The sequence below is a fragment of the Schistocerca cancellata genome, chromosome 4 (assembly GCF_023864275.1).
Source record: "Schistocerca cancellata isolate TAMUIC-IGC-003103 chromosome 4, iqSchCanc2.1, whole genome shotgun sequence".
NCBI lineage: Eukaryota > Metazoa > Arthropoda > Insecta > Orthoptera > Acrididae > Schistocerca > Schistocerca cancellata.
Window position 1 is genome coordinate 339,017,313 of NC_064629.1, and position 18,336 is coordinate 339,035,648.

An 18,336-nucleotide genomic window follows, 5' to 3' on the forward strand; every position below is an offset into this window, starting at 1 on the left:
AATGAACGGGATTTCAGATTCTGTTTTTATTTTAACTGCCTTACTCAGCGTCCAGATCTCTGGCACCCTACCAGTCCTATTTCATCTTTGACTGTCTCTAATGACCTCACTGTCGACGTAATGTTAAATACTAATCTCCAACACCTCTTAATACAGGAACATTTTAAATATGGCAGAATTGGTAGAATCAGGTGCTGTAGTACTTTGGGATGGATCCAGTCAGGTCTTGGGGGTTAGGCAGTGATGTGTAGACTAGTGGAACAAGCAGACAATCCCAAGTGGTTGGTAATGATAGAGTTCATCCAGTGAGTGGCTGCCAGCATACATTTTACCTAAGGACCACAAGGATAAGATAAGGGAAATTAGGGCTTGTACGGAGGCTGTATTTGCAAGTGGAACAGGAAAGGAAATGACTAGTAGTAGTACAAGGAACCCTCTGCCAAGCAGCACACGGTGGCTTGTGGAGTATGTATGTAGGTGTAGATGTAGAATGGCCCGCGAGAAATGAACTTGAGAAGACAGTGAATGTTGACACAAAGTATGATAAATCCAACCAGAGTATAATTCAAATTGAGATAAATAAATGCAAAATATATCTATTTAAAAAAAGCAGGCATAAATTTACTTGATGCCTTCCTAAGAGAGAGTCTCCACTCCTTCCAATCCGACTATGTAAGTGTAGACCAGATGTGGTTTAAATTCAAAGAAATGCTACTGACAGCAAGTTTGGTACTGATTGCCCATGGCTCAAAAACAGGTCAGAACACTGCTGCAGAAACAATGCAAAAAGTATGATAAATTTAAAAGAACACAAAATCCCCAAGCTTGGCAAAGTTTTACAGTTGCTCCAAATTTTGTGTGATAGTCAGTGTGAGATGTTTTTAATAGTTTCCACAATGAAACTGTCTCAAAATCTGGCAGAAAACCCAAACATATTCTGGTTATTAGTAGGGTACACCAGTGGCACTCTACTACTAAACACGGTTTTACCAAATTCCTTCACCAAAGAACACAAAGTAATGATTCCAGAATTCAAATCAAGAACAACTACTAACTTCAGTAACTTAGATGTAGGTTCAGATTGGGTACCAGTTATGTTCCTTTCAGACTGTGCTGGTACAATATCTTAATATTTAACAATCGTATACAACCGGTCGCTCATTGATTGATCTGTTCCTAAAGACTCGAAAGTTCCACAGATCACACCAATACTTACGAAGGGAAATATGGATAGTCCACTGAATTACACACCCACATCACTAACTTCAATTTGCAGTAGGATTTTGGAACATATACTGCATTCGAACATTATGGATTACCTCAAAGAAAACAACTTATTGACTAATAGCCAACATGGATTCAGAAAATATTGTTCTTGTAAAACACAAGCAGCTTTTTACTCTCACAAATTAATGAGTGCTATTGATGGGGGACATCAAATTAATTCCATATTTTTAGATTTCCAGAAAGCTTTTGTGCCATTCCTCACAAGCTACTTCTCATCAGATTGTGTGCCTACAGAGTATTGTTCCAGTTGTGCAACTGAATTTTTTTTATTTCCTGTCAGAAAGGTCATGTTTCATAGTAACAGACAAGGTGTCACCAAGTAAAACAGAAGTAATATCTTGTATTCTCCAAGGAAGGGTTATAGTCCCTCTGCTGTTCCTAATCTATATAAATGATTTAGGAGACAATCTGAGCAGCACACCCAGATTGTCTGCAAATGATGCTTTCAAAATCAATAGCAAAATGATTATCTGTATGGTGCAAAACATTGCAATTGATTGTAAAGAATGAAAAATGTGAAGTCATCCAGATGAGTACTGAAAAGAATCCACTAAATTTTGATTACATGATAAATCGCATATATCTAATTAGGGATTAGAGTTACAAATAACTTAAATTGCAACAATCACATAGGTAATGTTGTGGAGAAAGCTAACCAAAGACTGTGATTTATTGGCAAAACACCTACAAAATGCAACAGAGCTACTAAAGAGACTGTCTACACTATGCGTGTCAATCCTCTTCTGGAGTACCGCTGTGCAGTGTGGGATCTGCATCAGATAGGATTGATGGAGGACATTGAAAAAGTTTAAAGAAGAGCAACTCTTTTTTTTTTATATTGTCTTGAAATAGGAGAGAGAGTGCCAGTGGTATGATACACAAATTGGGGTGGCACTTTTTTTTTTTGTTGCGGCAGAATCTTCTTACGAAATTTCAGTCACCAACTTTCTCCTCCAGTTGTGAAAATTTTTGTTGGTACCCACCTAACTCAGAAGAGTGTTCCTGGAGCCACTCTGTAGCAATTCTGGATGTGTGGAGTGTCACATTGTCCTGCTGGAATTGCCCAAGTCTGTCGGAATGCACAATGAACATGAATGGATACAGGTGATCAGACAGGATGCTTACATAGGTGTCACCTGCCAGGGCTGTATCTAGATGTATCAGGGGTCCTGTATCACTTCAACTACACATGCCCCATGCTATTACAGAGCTTCCACCAGCTTGTACAGTCACTCGCTGACATGCAGGGTCCATGGATTCATGAGGTAGCCTCCATACATACACATCCATCCACTCAATACAATTTGAAATGAGACTCATCCAATCAGGCAACATGTATCCAGTCATCAACAGCCCATTGTCACCGTTGATGGGCCCAGGAATGGCATACAGCTTTGTGTTGTGCAGTAACCAAGGGTACATGAGTGAGCCTCTGGCTCCGAAACCCCTTTTGATGATGTTTTGTTGAATGGTTCATACGCTGACACTTGTTGACGACACAGCATTGAAATGTGCAGAAGGGTTGCACTTTTGTCACAGTGAATGAATCTCTTCAACCGTCATTGGTCCAGTTCTTGCAGGATCTTTTTCTGGCAGCAGTGATGTCAGAGATTTAATGTTTTACCGGATTCCTGATATTTACGATACACTCGTGAAAATGTCATATGGAGAAATCCTCACTTTATTGCTGCCTCGGAGATGCTGTGCTCCATCACTCATGCGCTGACTGTAACACCACATTCAAACTCACGTAAATCTTGATAACCTGCAATTGTAACAGCAGTAACCATACTAACAATTGCACCAGACACTTGTCTTATACAGAGTGGTCCATTGATAGTGACCGGGCCAAGTATCTCACGAAATAAGCATCAAACAAAAAAACTACAATGAACGAAACTCATCTAGCTTGAAGGGGGAAACCAGATGGCGCTACGGTTGACCCGCTGTATGGCACTGCCATAGGTCAAACGGATATCAACTGCGTTTTTTAAAAATAGGAACCCCCATTTTTTTTATTACATATTCGTGTAGTACGTAAAGAAATATGAATGTTTTAGTTGGACCACTTTTTTCGCTTTGTGATAGATGGCGCTGTAATAGTCACAAACGTATAAGTACGTGGTATCACGTAACATTCCGCCAGTGCGGATGGTATTTGCTTCGTGATATATTATCTCTGTTGAAATGGAACATTTACCAATTGCGGAAAAGGTCGATATCGTGTTGATGTATGGCTATTGTGATCAAAATGCCCAATGGGCATGTGCTATGTATGCTGCTCAGTATCCTGGACACATCATCCAAGTGTCCGGACCATTTGCCAGATAGTTACGTTATTTAAGGAAACAGGAAGTGTTCAGCCACATGTGAAATGTCAACCACGACCTGCAACAAATGATGATGCCCAAGTAGGTGTTTCAGCTACTGTCGCGGCTAATCTGCACATCAGTTCTGAACACTTTCTCCAAAAGCTGTCTTGAGCAACTAATCCGACAACTCACATGCAGTGGAAATATTTTAGTCCTCGTAGTTACAAATATTGCTGATCTTATAACACTGGTTGTATATAGAGAAAAGAATTAGTGATTATGTCATCACATCTATGATGGCTACTTAAGTTAAAAAATCCGTGAAGGATGCTAGAAGAGTTTTTTATGCTGGGAAGAGCAGAAAAAAAATTGTTAGCCTTCTACTTAGAGAATGAGCGGACGTCATTTAGTTTTGGACATACAGGAATTATGGGCAAGACTTTTTTTAAAAAAAAGGAAAGGAAAAAGAAAGAAAAGCACTGTCCAAACAAGCCTTGAAGGTCAAACTATGCTGACCGGCTGCCATGTCATCCTCAGCCCTTAGGTGTCACTGGATGCAGATACAGAGAGCCATGTGGTCAACACATCGCTCTCCCAGCCATTGTCAGTTTTCGTGACCAGTGCCGCTACTTCACAGTCAAGTAGCTCCTCAGTTGGCCTCACAAGGGCTGAGTCCACCCCGCCTGCCAACAGCACTCAGTTGACCCGGATGGTGACCCACCCAAGTGCTAGCCAAGTGCGACAGTGCTTAACTTTGGTGATCTGACAGGAACCGGTGTTACCACTGCAGCAAGTCATTGGCGGGCAAAGTTTAAACTGATTGTTAAGTTAATCGTGCTCTGGATATGTTTGTACTGGGTAAGTAGATTAAGAGCAGAAAAGACCCAATGTCGTTTTAGTATCTGCACAGGCATGACAACACCGCTACTGTACACTGTTGGCATGGGTACTTCACGGGCTGACAGTGAGCTGATAACAACATGGGAACACTACACCATGAGAGGAAATGAACTTACCATGTGAGTCAATCTACAGAAAGTAGAGGCATGCCCCTCTGCCCATACTGAGTGACACATGTGCCTTCCATGGCAGGTTTCTGAAATGCTCCACTGCTCTACCCAGCCACCTCATGTGCCTCCATCATGATGTCAGCTGGCTGGATACTAAAGTAGTTTAATTACAAAATTCCGAAAATGCTGAGAAAATGGAGACTGTTGTATTCACAGTTCAAAAAAGAATACCAAAATGCAAGTAGACAGAAGTTAGTAGAAATTCATGCATCCGTAAAATGGCTGATGCACGAAGCATACAAACACCACCAGCATCATGTGTTAGCTACAGCTGTAGTTTTCAATCTTGCATTTAAAAAATAATTTGTGCAGGAGAATCATATACCATCATTCAACCACCACACAAACTGCTGTATGGAGAACATAAAACAAAGGCATATGATATCCTGTGAAGCATGGATGAAGGGCAACAGGCAGATTCCACATTCATAGATTTTCAGAAAGCATTTGACAGAGTGCACTGTCAATCAAGTTACAAGTATATGGAATAGGTTCACAGATACATGAGTGGCTTGCAAAAATTTTAAGTAATAGAATCCAGTACATTACCTTGGATGACGAGTGTTCATCAGAAACAAAGGTTTTGTCAGGAGTTCTCCAGGTAAGAGTAATAAGGTTGCTTTTGTTGTCTAAGTACGTAAACGATCTACAGCATTCTGTGACTGTTTGCTGATTACGCTATAATGTACTGGAAAGTGTCATGTTGCCTTTGAATGGCTATAGGAGGATACAAGATGACTTGGAGAGAGTTCTATTTCACGTGGTGAATGGCAGCTTTCTTTAAATGTGGTAAAATGTAACTCAATGAAGGTGAGTAGGATAAGCAGTCCTGTAGTGTTTGATTACAGTATCAGTAGTGTGCTGCGTGACACAGTGATGGCTTGTAAATATATAGGCATAATGTTGCAAAGTGACATGAAATGGAACATGCACATAAGGTCAGTTGTAGGGAAGGCAAATGCTTGTCTTTGGTTTAGTGGGTTAAGTCTCTATAAAGGAGACTGTGTACAGAAGACTTGTGCAACCCATTCTTGAATACTGCTCAGGTGTTTGGGATCCCCATCATGTAGGATTAAAGAAAGAAATTGAAGAAATTCATAGGCTTGCTGCTATATTTTTTCCTTTAGGTTTGATCAGCATGCAGGTATTATGGAAATGTTGTGTGAACTCCAATGGGAATCCCCAGAGGGTTAAGATATTCTTTTCACAAAACACGACTGAGAAAGTGTAGAGAACTGGTATTTGCAGCAGACTGCAGAACAACCCTACTGCAAGCAACATACATATCATATCATTTAAGGACAATGAAAACAAGATAAGAGAAATCAGGTTTCAAATGTAAGTATATAGACATCATTTTTTCCTCACTCCATGTGTGAAAGGAACAGCAAAGGGAATGACTAACAGCTGTACAGCGTACCCTCCACTATGCATCATATGGTGACTTGTGGGGTAGGTACGTAGGTGTGGGTATAAAAAGTTACCCATATACCAGCACATTATTATTGTAGAATTTTATTCTTGATGCTAATCAAATAAATTTACTTTTTTTTTTTTTTTAAGGTTATCTGCAAATTGCCGTCCACAAATTACAACACCAGATGTATTGCTGTCTAATAAAGCCTCTCGAAAAGGAGAGAACTTCCTTGGTTTTGTCAAGCAGCTAGATTCTTTGACACCAACAAAAGCATCATCAGTAACAGGTAAGAATTTCACATGGTGGAGTTATATTTTTTCCCATTAAGTTACCAGCAGTCATGTTCATTTTACGCACAACTTTGGTCATATATTGTGATCATGTGTGATGATTAAGCTGGATTATTTCACTTGCTATCATGTTTCTGATATGTATCCACAGACTTTATTTGCAGGTGGCTCAAGTATATGGCATGTATAAAAGGTGTTTATAAAGTTTCTACAAAGAAAGTATGTAAGAAGAGATTAATATCAAGTTATGTATGTTTATTAGTTCTTCTCAACATAAAATCTGATCAAGGTTGTGTGTTTACGAGGTGTGTGAGAAAAGTAATGAGTCTGATGTTTTATGTACTAAAGTTGTTATTTTTTATTTTATTTTATTTTCAAAAAACAATATTGTTCCCTTCAAAGTAGTACCCTTTGGCACCTATACATGTGTGGAGTCATTGTTCCCATACTTGGCAGCAGGGCTGCAAGGGTTCAACTGGTAGAGCCTGTAACAAGTTAGTCACATTCTTTTGAATGTTCTCCAGAGTCCCAAAAGAATGTCCTTTTAAGACAGTTTTCAATTTCAAGAAAAGAAAATAGTCACATGGACTCAGATCAGGAGAATATGGTGGCTGTGGAACAATAGGAATGCCTTTTGAGGTCAAAAATTCCATGATGGGGGTGGCCATGTAACATGAGTCCGTTTCATGATGCAGCATTCACTTGTCTGCATGTCCAGTCTCACTCAGTTCACCCATTCCTGAGCCTTTCAAGGCATCTTTTTAAAACACTCGGTTGACAGTCTGTTCTGGAAGAACAAATTCTTTATGAAAGATACAGCAAATCAGCATTGTTTTGATCTTTGATTTGCTCATTTGATCTTTTTTTGGTCAAGGAGATGTCTTAGTGAGCCATTCCTTGCTTTGCCACTTTGTCTCAAGATCATACTCAAAAATCCATGATTTATCATCTGTGACCACAACTGAACCATTTGTGGTCGTTCGCAATCCTCTCAAGAATTTCAACACATCTCTTCGATTGTTCTTCTGCTCAGTTGTGAGGTTTTTTCAGCACCATTTTGGCATAGACCTTTTGCATGTGCATATCTTTGCACAAAATTTGATGTATGGTGAAGGAGTTTAAATTTACAAAGTCCTTTTTACCTTATTGTTAAATGTGGGTCTCATCTCACAAGAGCATGCGCATGTTTGATGTTTTCATTGGGACGTGTGCTCTTGATAGGGAATGTTGCCCCTTAGGCCTGTTTCAGATTTTCAGAGGTCCTGCTCACTGATTCCTCAAGTTTAACACAAAACTTGATAGCATAACGTTGCTCTCAAGTCCGCTGTCCCATTATCATAACACACAACAAAAGCACAGTTTTACTGATGAGTCTCTCAAAAGTTATGTGGTGGCTGTATGAATCTGAAACTCTGACTGAACATCTGGAAGAGATGAACACACGGTCTACACAAGTAGGCCGGCCATTGTGGCTGAGCGGTTCTAGGCATTTCAGTCTGGAACCGCGCGACTGCTATGGTCGCAGGTTTGAATCCTACCCCGGGCATGGATGTGTGTGATGTCCTTCGGTTGATTAGGTTTAAGTAGTTGTAAGTTCTAGGTGACTGATGACCTCATATGTGAAGTCCCATAGTGCTCAGAGCCATTTGAACCATTCTACACAAGTAGAACAACACAGCATTGCCATATTACTTGCAGTGTCCTCAGTCTCATCACTTTTCTCACACACCTCATATTATGTGGTTAAACTACTAATGGATGACACCAAAGATTCCATTTGCATAAAGGCTGTCTGCTTCCCCCACAGAAATAGCCTGCCATTCCACAGCGTGCTTTTACTTGTATGGGATACACAGTGAAAACCCATTTTCAATTTTTACAATACCCTATATGTTGATGAATTCTTTCTATACAAAATCAGCAGTTCATCACAAATTTACATTGTCAGTTTTTCTTGTAAATGTAAGTACTAAATCACAGTATTAGTTCCCACATGCCTGAAACATAAGCAATCACCTTAGTTTATTCCACAGAGCTGTCACTGACCTCTAGCGGAAACTACAGGCACAAATACTGCAGACTTGATTTCATAGCTTATGAAGTCACTGACATATTCACATCGTTTCTAGTTGATATGTGAACCTTATTAAAATCTGCAGAAATTTCTCCCCAATGTTATGCATGAGAATGGTAAAGGTTTTTGTCTTTCACACTACCATTGGAGTTCTGTGATAACCATTGCTGTGGGTTAATGATACAGCACAAGTTTTACTAGTTATGATGTTAATAAAGCTGTGACACTAATTTGTCGTTAAACAGAGAAACTCAGAACTGTTTGGAAGATATTTTTTAACAATGCAAACTTTTTTCCTTTGAGATGGAAAGAGAATGTGGTAATCAATTTCTTATAAGAAAGATCATAAAGATTTTAGAGTAGTTAGTAGATGATATCTTGTGCTGCTTGTAGATTTAGATCAGTCACCCACATCTCGCAAATGTTGCCTTCTGCAAGGCAGCACATATGCTATTTTTGCTTCTGGTGATATCTTTGTATTGAGAAAAGCATACTTCATTCTGTTTTCCAGTAATTCCTTAGACAATTCACATACTTGGTCTTATATTGTGTAAGCATATATTTTGTGTGGTAGGGGGTGATGTGGAATACTGTTAAAGATTTCATGAAGTTCAGAATCATTTTGTCAAGTAGAGTTCTGATATATTTATCCTTCTGAATGTTGTAGATAACAAGAGAAACGAGTTTCACATATTCAACTACAATCAAAGCTCGATTTCCTTCCTATTTATCAATGTTCCATATTTTTATATCCATTGGAGATGATGTATTTGGAACCTTTAACTAGGTATTTGCTCTCATACTTGTTATCTGCTCCTCTCTAGAAGATTTATGTACCAAATGTTGGAGAATGTAACTCACTTCCAGGTGTGACGGAAGTATGATTGAGGTAACAATAATATTATAAGAAATAAGACACCTAATTTTTTAGAGCTGTTGCTTACAAATATAAGGAATTTCCACACACAACATTTTTATTTTTCAATGTGTGCTAGATGTTTTATTAAATTATGGTTAGCTTTTGATTAGTATAAAATTGTTCACAAATATTTTTTATATATGCAACTGATATTCCCACTATTAGTTAGTACATTGTGATGCAGTGAAATGGAATGATTTGTGAACAGCAGATAATTACAGTACCAACTCTGTCTGACTGCAAAGCATAAACATGATTTAATATGAATGAAACTTATTAATAAAACTGAAATCTGTCCATTTCATTTAGATGATGTCTATAAGGTTTCAAACCTTGATTGTGCACCTTCGCTGTATTCAGAGAGTGAAAGATTTCAAAATACTATGTACCATTTCCAGCAAACTACTATCAGTTATGAGAGTTTAGACATGTAAGATCACTGCCTCTTACTCTCATAAGCCTGCCACCACATGGACTATCCATTCCATAAATCTTCCCATTTCACTGCTCCACCCTCCTGTTGTGAAATCAGTTCTTTATTAAATTGAAACATCACATGCTATTCATTGTCTGTGCCAATTAAGGTACACATAGAAATACAGCTTTGCTTAAAGTATATCTGTCTTATTGGTACTCATAATTATTGACGCTCTAAATTAAATCATGTTGATTAGGTAACAGTTTTGTATTATCGAAGAAGCAGCCAGAAGTTACATCGATCTTAAAAAGGCGAAGCAGTCCAGACAAAGGTTATGGGTACATGTCTTCAGGTGCGTTTTTGTGAAATAATATGAAATAAAATGAGAAAATATTATAAAGAAACAAATTTAACCACATGAAGAATGTATGCTATTTTATGTATATCATATATTAATATAGAACTTGAAAGCAGCTCTAAAATTAATGACACAGCATAATTGCATATGGTACTAGTTTCAAGTTTTTTGTCATTACACCTCTGAGACTTCATGAGCTTTTTAAGGTACTGTACAGTCGACAAGCTAAAGTACTGTAGTCATGTGTGTGTATTGTACCAAATTACTTCGAAATTTTGGCTTTTATAGCATCTTTTAATCAGTCTGTATAGCAGCACAAAGAATATTTGGCTCTGGAAAAGTGAAAATAACATATTGGAAACACCCTATGAGACATGAGAATAGTAGACTACACAAGCAGAGAATACCAGGATCAATTTTAAATTATGGATCTTACAATGAGATGAAGAAATAATGTGTGTATATGTTTCACCCAGAGTACAAATACAGTTATGTCTGCACAGCCAGCAGCATGTTCATCTTTCCTTCTAATAGGATGAATAGAGAAATCTGGAAAAAAAATTAAAAATTGATGATTTAAAAAATCCACAGTAAAATGTTGTTACATAGTTCAAGCTACATTACTTTTTTTAAAAAAATAATTTCCAATAGACCATCTCTTCATTCTTCCAAACATGTCTTCAAGGCATTTCTTCCCTGTGTCATCTGACAACTAAATATAGTCATCATACCATATCAGTGAGACCAATTCATTCATAGAAAATTCCAGTAGAGTATCTGTTTGAGGTAAGAAATCAATCTCACTTAACTTACTGCAGATGCCAGGGTAAATTTTTTACTAGCAGTCATGTTGAAAGAATCAGCTCATGAAAGTCAGTCTTGGATATATGATTTTAACACATCTGCATCATGAGGTAGCCATTTATCTTAATATCTTTCCCTCATAGATATATTTTCTTTTTTCCACATTCCTATAAAATAAAGAAACCAGACATCAAGAGTGTAGTAGCACACGCTCTGTTCTCCACTACATACACCGTATGGTGGCTTTTGGATTATAAATGTAGATGTGTGACACACAAAAGCAGGTTGGGTCTTGTTCACCTGGGACATTGCATTGCAAAACTCTCCTAATACATGTTGTATTGGAAAAAATAATAGACATTAGAGGGTGGGGGAACTGAACATAAACAATGAGAGAGCTCCATCTCCACATGTGGCGTACAGTGTTTTCAAACCAGCCAACATTCATTCATAAAGTCGGTATTTATGAGATTCCTACTTAATGGATAAAATAATGGGGAAAGCTCTCTCTTACAGTGCTGTGACAGACAAAATCTTGGGATTCAGTTATTTGAACATGTTTGACAAGTCATAACAGGAAGGGCACTAATGAGAAAGAAATCATTGTGTGAAATTCTGTCACAAAATACACTGCTTGACAAAAAAAAGAAGCTGATGCACTCAGAAGACATGGTCAGATCTCAGTATAACTACACACACACACACACACACACACACACACACACACACCAACCACTGGTGCATATGTACATGATTAATAGTTGCAAGACTCTGTAACACGTAGAATTGCCAGCAGAATGCACTAGTGTTGCTGATTGTTATGTTGTTACCAGGCCTGGTAGGGTGTTCACTGATTAGCCAGAACATTATGACAACCAACCTACTATTGATATAAACTTGTTCAGGCAATAGCAGCAGCATCTGGCAAGGAATGACTGATAGTCAGACACACACACGGTACATCTAATGTCATTGCTGTCTGTGGGTAGAATGGGGAATGTGCATGATGTATCTGAGTTTGACCGAGAGCAGATTGTGATGACCCAGAGGCTTGGCATGAACATTTCAGAAACTGCATGTATTGTCAGGTGTTCGAGGAGCACTGTGGTGAGAGTGGCAAAACCAAGGTGAAACTATGTCCTGACATCTTGGGTTTGGGCAGCCACCCCTCGGTACAGGCGTCGGATGTCGTAGGCTGGGCATACTGGTAAAACATGACAGGCGGTGAACTGTAGTGGAACTAACATCACATTTCAGTGCTGGGCAGAGTACAACTGTGTCTGGAAACACAGTGCACCGAACACTCCCAATGATGGACCTTCCCATCCGGCGACCCATGCATGTGCCAATATTAATATCATGACATCAGCAGCTATGCTTGAAATGGGCATGAGACCATTGGCACTGGATGTTGGCTCTGTGGCAGAGTGTTGTATGGTCTGATGAATCCAGATACCTTCTTCATCATGCTGATGGGAAGGCACGAATCTGTCATCTTCCAGGGGAATAGCTCCTTGACACCTGTACTGCAGGACGGAGACAAGCTGGTAGTGGCTGCATTATGCTCTGGGGAACATTCACATGGGGATCCGTGGGTCCAGTGCAGCTCATGCAAGGCACCACGACCACCAAGGAGTATCATACACTTGTTGCAGACCATGTACACCCTTTCATGATGATCATTTTTACTGACAGCAGTGGGTATTTTTCAATAACAAAACGTGCCATGTCGTAAGGCGAGGTGTGTGATGGAGTGGTTCAAGGAACATAGTGGTGAGTTACAGTTGATGTACTCGGCCCCCAGCTCACCAGATCTGAACCCAATTGAACACATCTGGGATTGACTGAACATGGCATCAGAGCTCATCACCTCCATCCCTGGAATTTACTTGAATTAGGTGACTTGTGTGTGCAGATGTGGTGCCAACTCCCTCCAGCGACCTACCAAGGCCTCATTGCTTCCATGCCATAACACATGTACACTGTTATCCATGCCAAAGGAGGACATACTGGCTGTTAGGTAGGTGGTCATAATGTCCTGGCTAATCAGTGTATAAGTAATGTGAACAGTGTCAGATGTTGGGTGATCACTTAAAAGGATGTGGAGATGCTGCCTACGTGTGTGAGGCAATGTTATCACCACCTGACAGAGTTTGAAAGGGGCCTCATTATGGCTCTCCATTTGGCCAGCTGATCAAATCATGCAATATCTAGATTTGTGGGCATTCGGATGTAACAGTGGCTCAATGTCAGACTGCATGGGAATGTGAGGGAAGACTTGTACAATGTAAGGGCTCTAGTCAACCACATCTGACCAGCATGATGGGGGATCACCTTATTATGCACCAAGCACATTTCAACCCCATCACATCTTCACTTGCCATCTGAGAAAAAGTAATGGTCTCCCTGCAACATTCTGTGTTATCCTGCACCATTGGTTGGAGATTAGCAGTACACAAGCTAGGGAATTCCCATCCCATGGATATTCTGCCATTAATACCACAACACAAATAGCTACGTGTGAATTGGTGCCATGACTAGGAAGCATTGACTGCTGCTGAATGACGTCATAATGTGTTATTGTGGTAATGCACTACTCCATGTAACTATTGTTGGCGAGTATGGTGGTGATCTTGGGAAAGGTCCAATTCTTCCAATGTTTTGTAGAGGCACAGCATTTTTACTCCCTATGTTCTGGTGTGGAGAGCCATCAGGTATGACATTAGGTCACATCTGGTAGCGACTGAGGGAAATCTGATGACGCAAGGGTACATCATGGATGTCCTGCATCCTCAACTTTTGCCTCTCATGTGATGGTATTGAAGTGAAGTGCCATTTGTCAACAGGAAATGACACATGTCTGTATGAACTGTCTGTATGATGTTGGAATGTTCCTGTGGCCAGCCTGATTCCCACATCTGTTCCTGACAGAACATGTGTGATCAGCTTGGATGTCAACTCGGTCCCAGTACCAGTATCCAGGATATCAAGGATCAGTTACAACAGTTGTAGGCCAGATTGCCTCAGGAGAAAATGCTGTGGTTTTATTATGTCCTTCACAACCAGATCAGTGCATTTGTCCAAGGCCAAAGGGGGTGCAATTTCATACTGATAAAAGGGCTTGTCCTGTCAAGTTCTTTGTAAATTTGATTCAATTTTACACTACTGGCCATTAAAATTGCTACGACAATGAAGATGACGTGCTACAGATGTGAAATTTAACTGACAGGAAGAAGATGCTGTGATATGCAAATGATTAGTTTTTCAGAGCATTCGCACAAGGTTGGCGCCAGTGATGACACCAACAACGTGCTGACATGAGGAAAGTTTCCAACCGATTTCTCATACACAAGCAGCAGTTGACTGGCATTGCCTGGTGAAACGTGGTTGTGATGCCTCATGTAAGGAGGAGAAATGCATACCATCACATTTCTGACTTTGATAAAGGTCAGATTGTAGCCTATCGCTATTGCGGTTTATCGTATCACCACATTGCTGCTCGCGATGGTCGAGATCCAATGACTGTTAGCAGAATATGGAATCTGTGGGTTCAGGAGGGTAATACGGAATGCCGTGCTGGATCCCAATGGCCTCGTATCACTAGCAGTCAAGATGACAGGCATCTTATCCACATGGCTGCAACAGATCGTGCAGCCACATCTCGATCCCTGAGTCAAAAGATGGGGACGTTTCGACAACGTCTGCAGCAGCATGGACTATCAGCTCGGAGACCATGGCTGTGGTTACCCTTAACGCTGCATCACAGACAGGAGTGCCTGCGATGGTGTACTCAATGGCGAACCTGGGTGCACGAATGGCAAAACGTCATTTTTCCGGATGAACCCAGGTTCTGTTTACACCATCATGATGGTTGCATCCTTGTTTGGCGACAATGCGGTGCACGCACTTTGGAAACGTGTATTCGTCATCGCCATACTGACGTATCACCCGGCATGAGATTATGAGGTGCCATTGGTTACCCGTCTTGGTCACCTCTTGTTCGCATTGATGGCACTTTGAACAGTGGACGTTACATTTCAGATGTGTTACGACCCATAGCTCTACCCTTCGTTTGATCCCTGCAAAACCCTACTCGTGCAGGTCCTATACAGTCCTTTCTGGATACAGAAAATGTTCGTCTGCTGCCCTGGCCAGCACATTCTCCAGATCTCTCACCAATTGAAAACGTCTGGTCAATGGTGGCTGAGCAAGTGGCTCGTCACAATACGCCAGTCACTACTCTTGATGAACTGTGGTATCGTGTTGAAGCTGCATGGGCAGCTGTACCTGTACGCGCCATCCAATCTCTGTTTGACTCAATGCCCAGGCGTATCAAGGCCGTTATTATGGCCAGAGGTGGTTGTTCTGGGTACTGATTTCTCAGGATCTGTGCACCCAAATTGCGTGAAAATGTAATCACATGTCAGTTCCAGTAGAATATATGTGTCCAATGAATACCAGTTTATCATCTGCATTTCTTCTTGGTGTAGCAATTTTAATGGCCAGTAGTGTATAATCACTGTAATAACATCGCATACCCTCTCAACCCTTTAAGATTCATTTCCTCTCCTCCTCTGCTTCTGGATGCTCCGCTTTTTATGTCAGACAATGTGTGTACCACATTTATCACAGCATTTGAATATATTTTTTTACTCATCATATAAAAGTCCATACTAGTCTTGTATTTGGGAGGACCTGCATCTATATCTCCATCCAGCCATCCAGATGTTAAGTTTACTGTGGTTTCCATAAACCATTTAATGTAAATATCAGGATGACTCCTTAAAAAAGATTTTACCAATATGCACCACATTATTGTCCAATCTGTGCATATGCTCTGGATCTAATGACCTCATAGAAAAGGAATGTTAAACCTCAGATCTCCTGTCCCACCTCTGTAGCAACATGTATGATATGATTGTCTTACAGAATTTAGGACACAAAGTTCCAAGTCATTAAACACATATAGCACTCCAGTGATCTCATGATTTATTGTTGATTAAAATCTATTTGCGGAATTTGATGCATTACTAAGTCATAGTGTTTTATCTTCCACAAGTAGAGCCACAAATTTCAGTAACTATCTTAAAATGAGATACAAACTAAGTTCTACATTACTATCAGGCATGTATTATTTAGGAGATATAACAATGTAATAGATATTGCTCAGTAGCCCTCTGTACAGTGTCTAATAATTTAATTATGCTTGCTGCTTGAATTTTTGTGATGGTTTAATTTATAATGTCAAGTTTCACATAAAATTTCTGGAAATCAGAATGACTCGAGCAAAAATGAAAGTTGTATGCACTAGCCTCTCTCTCTCTCTCTCTCTCTCTCTCTCTCTCTCTCTCTCTCTCTCTGTGTCAAATGTTATGTCTTGTGTAGGTGTGTCACTACAAGGCTCTACATCAGAAGACTCAGCTAGTCAGGCAACAAGTGTCATGAGTGAAATGAGTGATGAGTCAGCTCCCATTTTGGGTCGGAGAGCTGAAAGAGAACGTATAACAAGACATGGCAGTGTAGACAGATTTTCTGAATCACCTTCAGAACAATCAGAAGAGTCGGAATCTGACTGGGAGGTAATTGCTTATCTGTGATACATGATTTATGTATAATAGAGTAAATAATGCAGTAATCTCTTTTATATCTTTTTGTTAGAACATTACAAACTGTTTTGACCTACACTTTTTGCTTACATGTATATTTATGTTATTGGTGTGTATATTTATCATTAGTGTGCTACGGTGCTTGAAAATTCCAAGAAGAAGAAAAAGCTGTCACTCATTGCTATGTTACAGCAACTTACATTTATAAAATTACTCATACATTTGACTGACAATGAATCTGTCCTGCTCTTCTTTTAGGAGTAACAGTGCTATTAGTGACCACATGTCAAGGAAGTTGTTGCCCCAAAATGGGTTGCAGCTTCTAGAAGTTTAGAAATGATCCTTCCCTGCAGCCTTTGAAATGGTTAGCTGAGGGTAGGACCACGCTGTTTCCCAAATCTGTCCAACAATTTGTTTATAAATCTGGTCTCAAAGATGAAGAAGTTATTAATGAGGATGGAACTGGGTAATGTAACAGTATACAAGGGTAATGGAATACTTTTAGGAGTGCATTAGCAGAGGTTAGGTGACTGAATCGTAGAACACAGTGTTCTGGACTGTAAATTCCTTCTTCTTCAGGGAGACAAGAGAAAAATCTCTATTTATACTATTAACTGCCTCTCTGTCATTAACGTAAGCAGTATTACAATCCACTGAAGAGGTATGGATTTATTAGCTGTAGATATTAATTGTGTAGTGTGACTGAGTTGAGTCTCTCTCACCTCGTACAGCCACTGGTTATCTGACCTGTAAAAACTGTTGCTTTGAGTGTACCAACAATTTAAGTAGAAAGAAAGTTTTTTCTCCTTTTTTAATTAAGGGGGGAGAGGCAGTATGAAAACTGCAGTGGCCCTTGAATGGAAAAAATATTGTCACAGATATGTCATGTATTAAGGAAGTACACCTATGAAACATGAACAGGATTGTAGGTGTAAGATATTAATGGAGTGAGGCAGTGATTAAATTAAATGATTGGTGACAGCTTCAGACAGTTTTGAACTATCCTCTCAGAGTTGAATGTAAGTTCAGTGCTCACATTGTAGGAAGAGGATAAGCATAGGAATGAGGAAATATGGCAGCATTGAATGTAAAGACGGTGAATTTTGATATGATTTCCTTCCAGAAGTTACGTCATGTCCAGTGCAAGAACCAATTTCTCAGTCAGTCATTGCTACTATCACATGAGCCCATGTTACTTATTTATAGCTTCTAACACTGCATATGCTGCAGCTATTATAGGGGTTTCCATTAATTTTTTACCTCGTAGCAAGAAGAGTTATTTTTCTGAAATAGATCTCTTTTCAGGAACATGTCACTGAGGGCAGTCCTTATGATCCAACATCATTTGGAAAACCTGTAGCATTGGACATGGATGATATCATACCATCAAAGTAAGTTGGAATTCAGTTTTTCTTTACAACATGTGAATAATTAGTATTCTTATTTCATAATCTATCAAATGTCATTACAAAATACACCATCCCATTTAGAAGAAACTATAGTTGCTGATTCATATATCAGCAAATAAAAAGTATCCATGCATATTATTGTTAAATCTTCAAATTTAACACATATATTTCGGACAACACAACAACACATATAAGTCACTGAATAAGTTGACCTGTGTACAAGTCGGCATTCGATTAAACACTGAGTCTCCGTCTAGCGGCCGCTGCTCGGCTGGCCGCTTAGGTGGCGCAGCTGCTGCATGGCTGGCAGACAGCGCCGCACGTAGAGGATGTGCATAATTGCGCGGCAGCACTTTGAATAATCGGTGAGTC

At 39.7% G+C, this 18,336-nt stretch overlaps 1 protein-coding gene across 2 annotated transcripts in view; it reads left to right on the top strand.

The window, feature by feature from the left end:
• Positions 1-18,336, top strand: part of LOC126183629 (protein inturned) — a 287,053-nt gene that overhangs the window by 243,536 nt on the left and 25,181 nt on the right. For both annotated transcript variants that reach the window (XM_049925752.1, XM_049925751.1), the window contains exons 16-19: positions 6,233-6,372; positions 10,044-10,139; positions 16,335-16,528; positions 17,861-17,946. In XM_049925752.1, the coding sequence (XP_049781709.1) occupies positions 6,233-6,372; positions 10,044-10,139; positions 16,335-16,528; positions 17,861-17,946 (516 nt within the window). The remainder of the gene's footprint in view (positions 1-6,232; positions 6,373-10,043; positions 10,140-16,334; positions 16,529-17,860; positions 17,947-18,336) is intronic.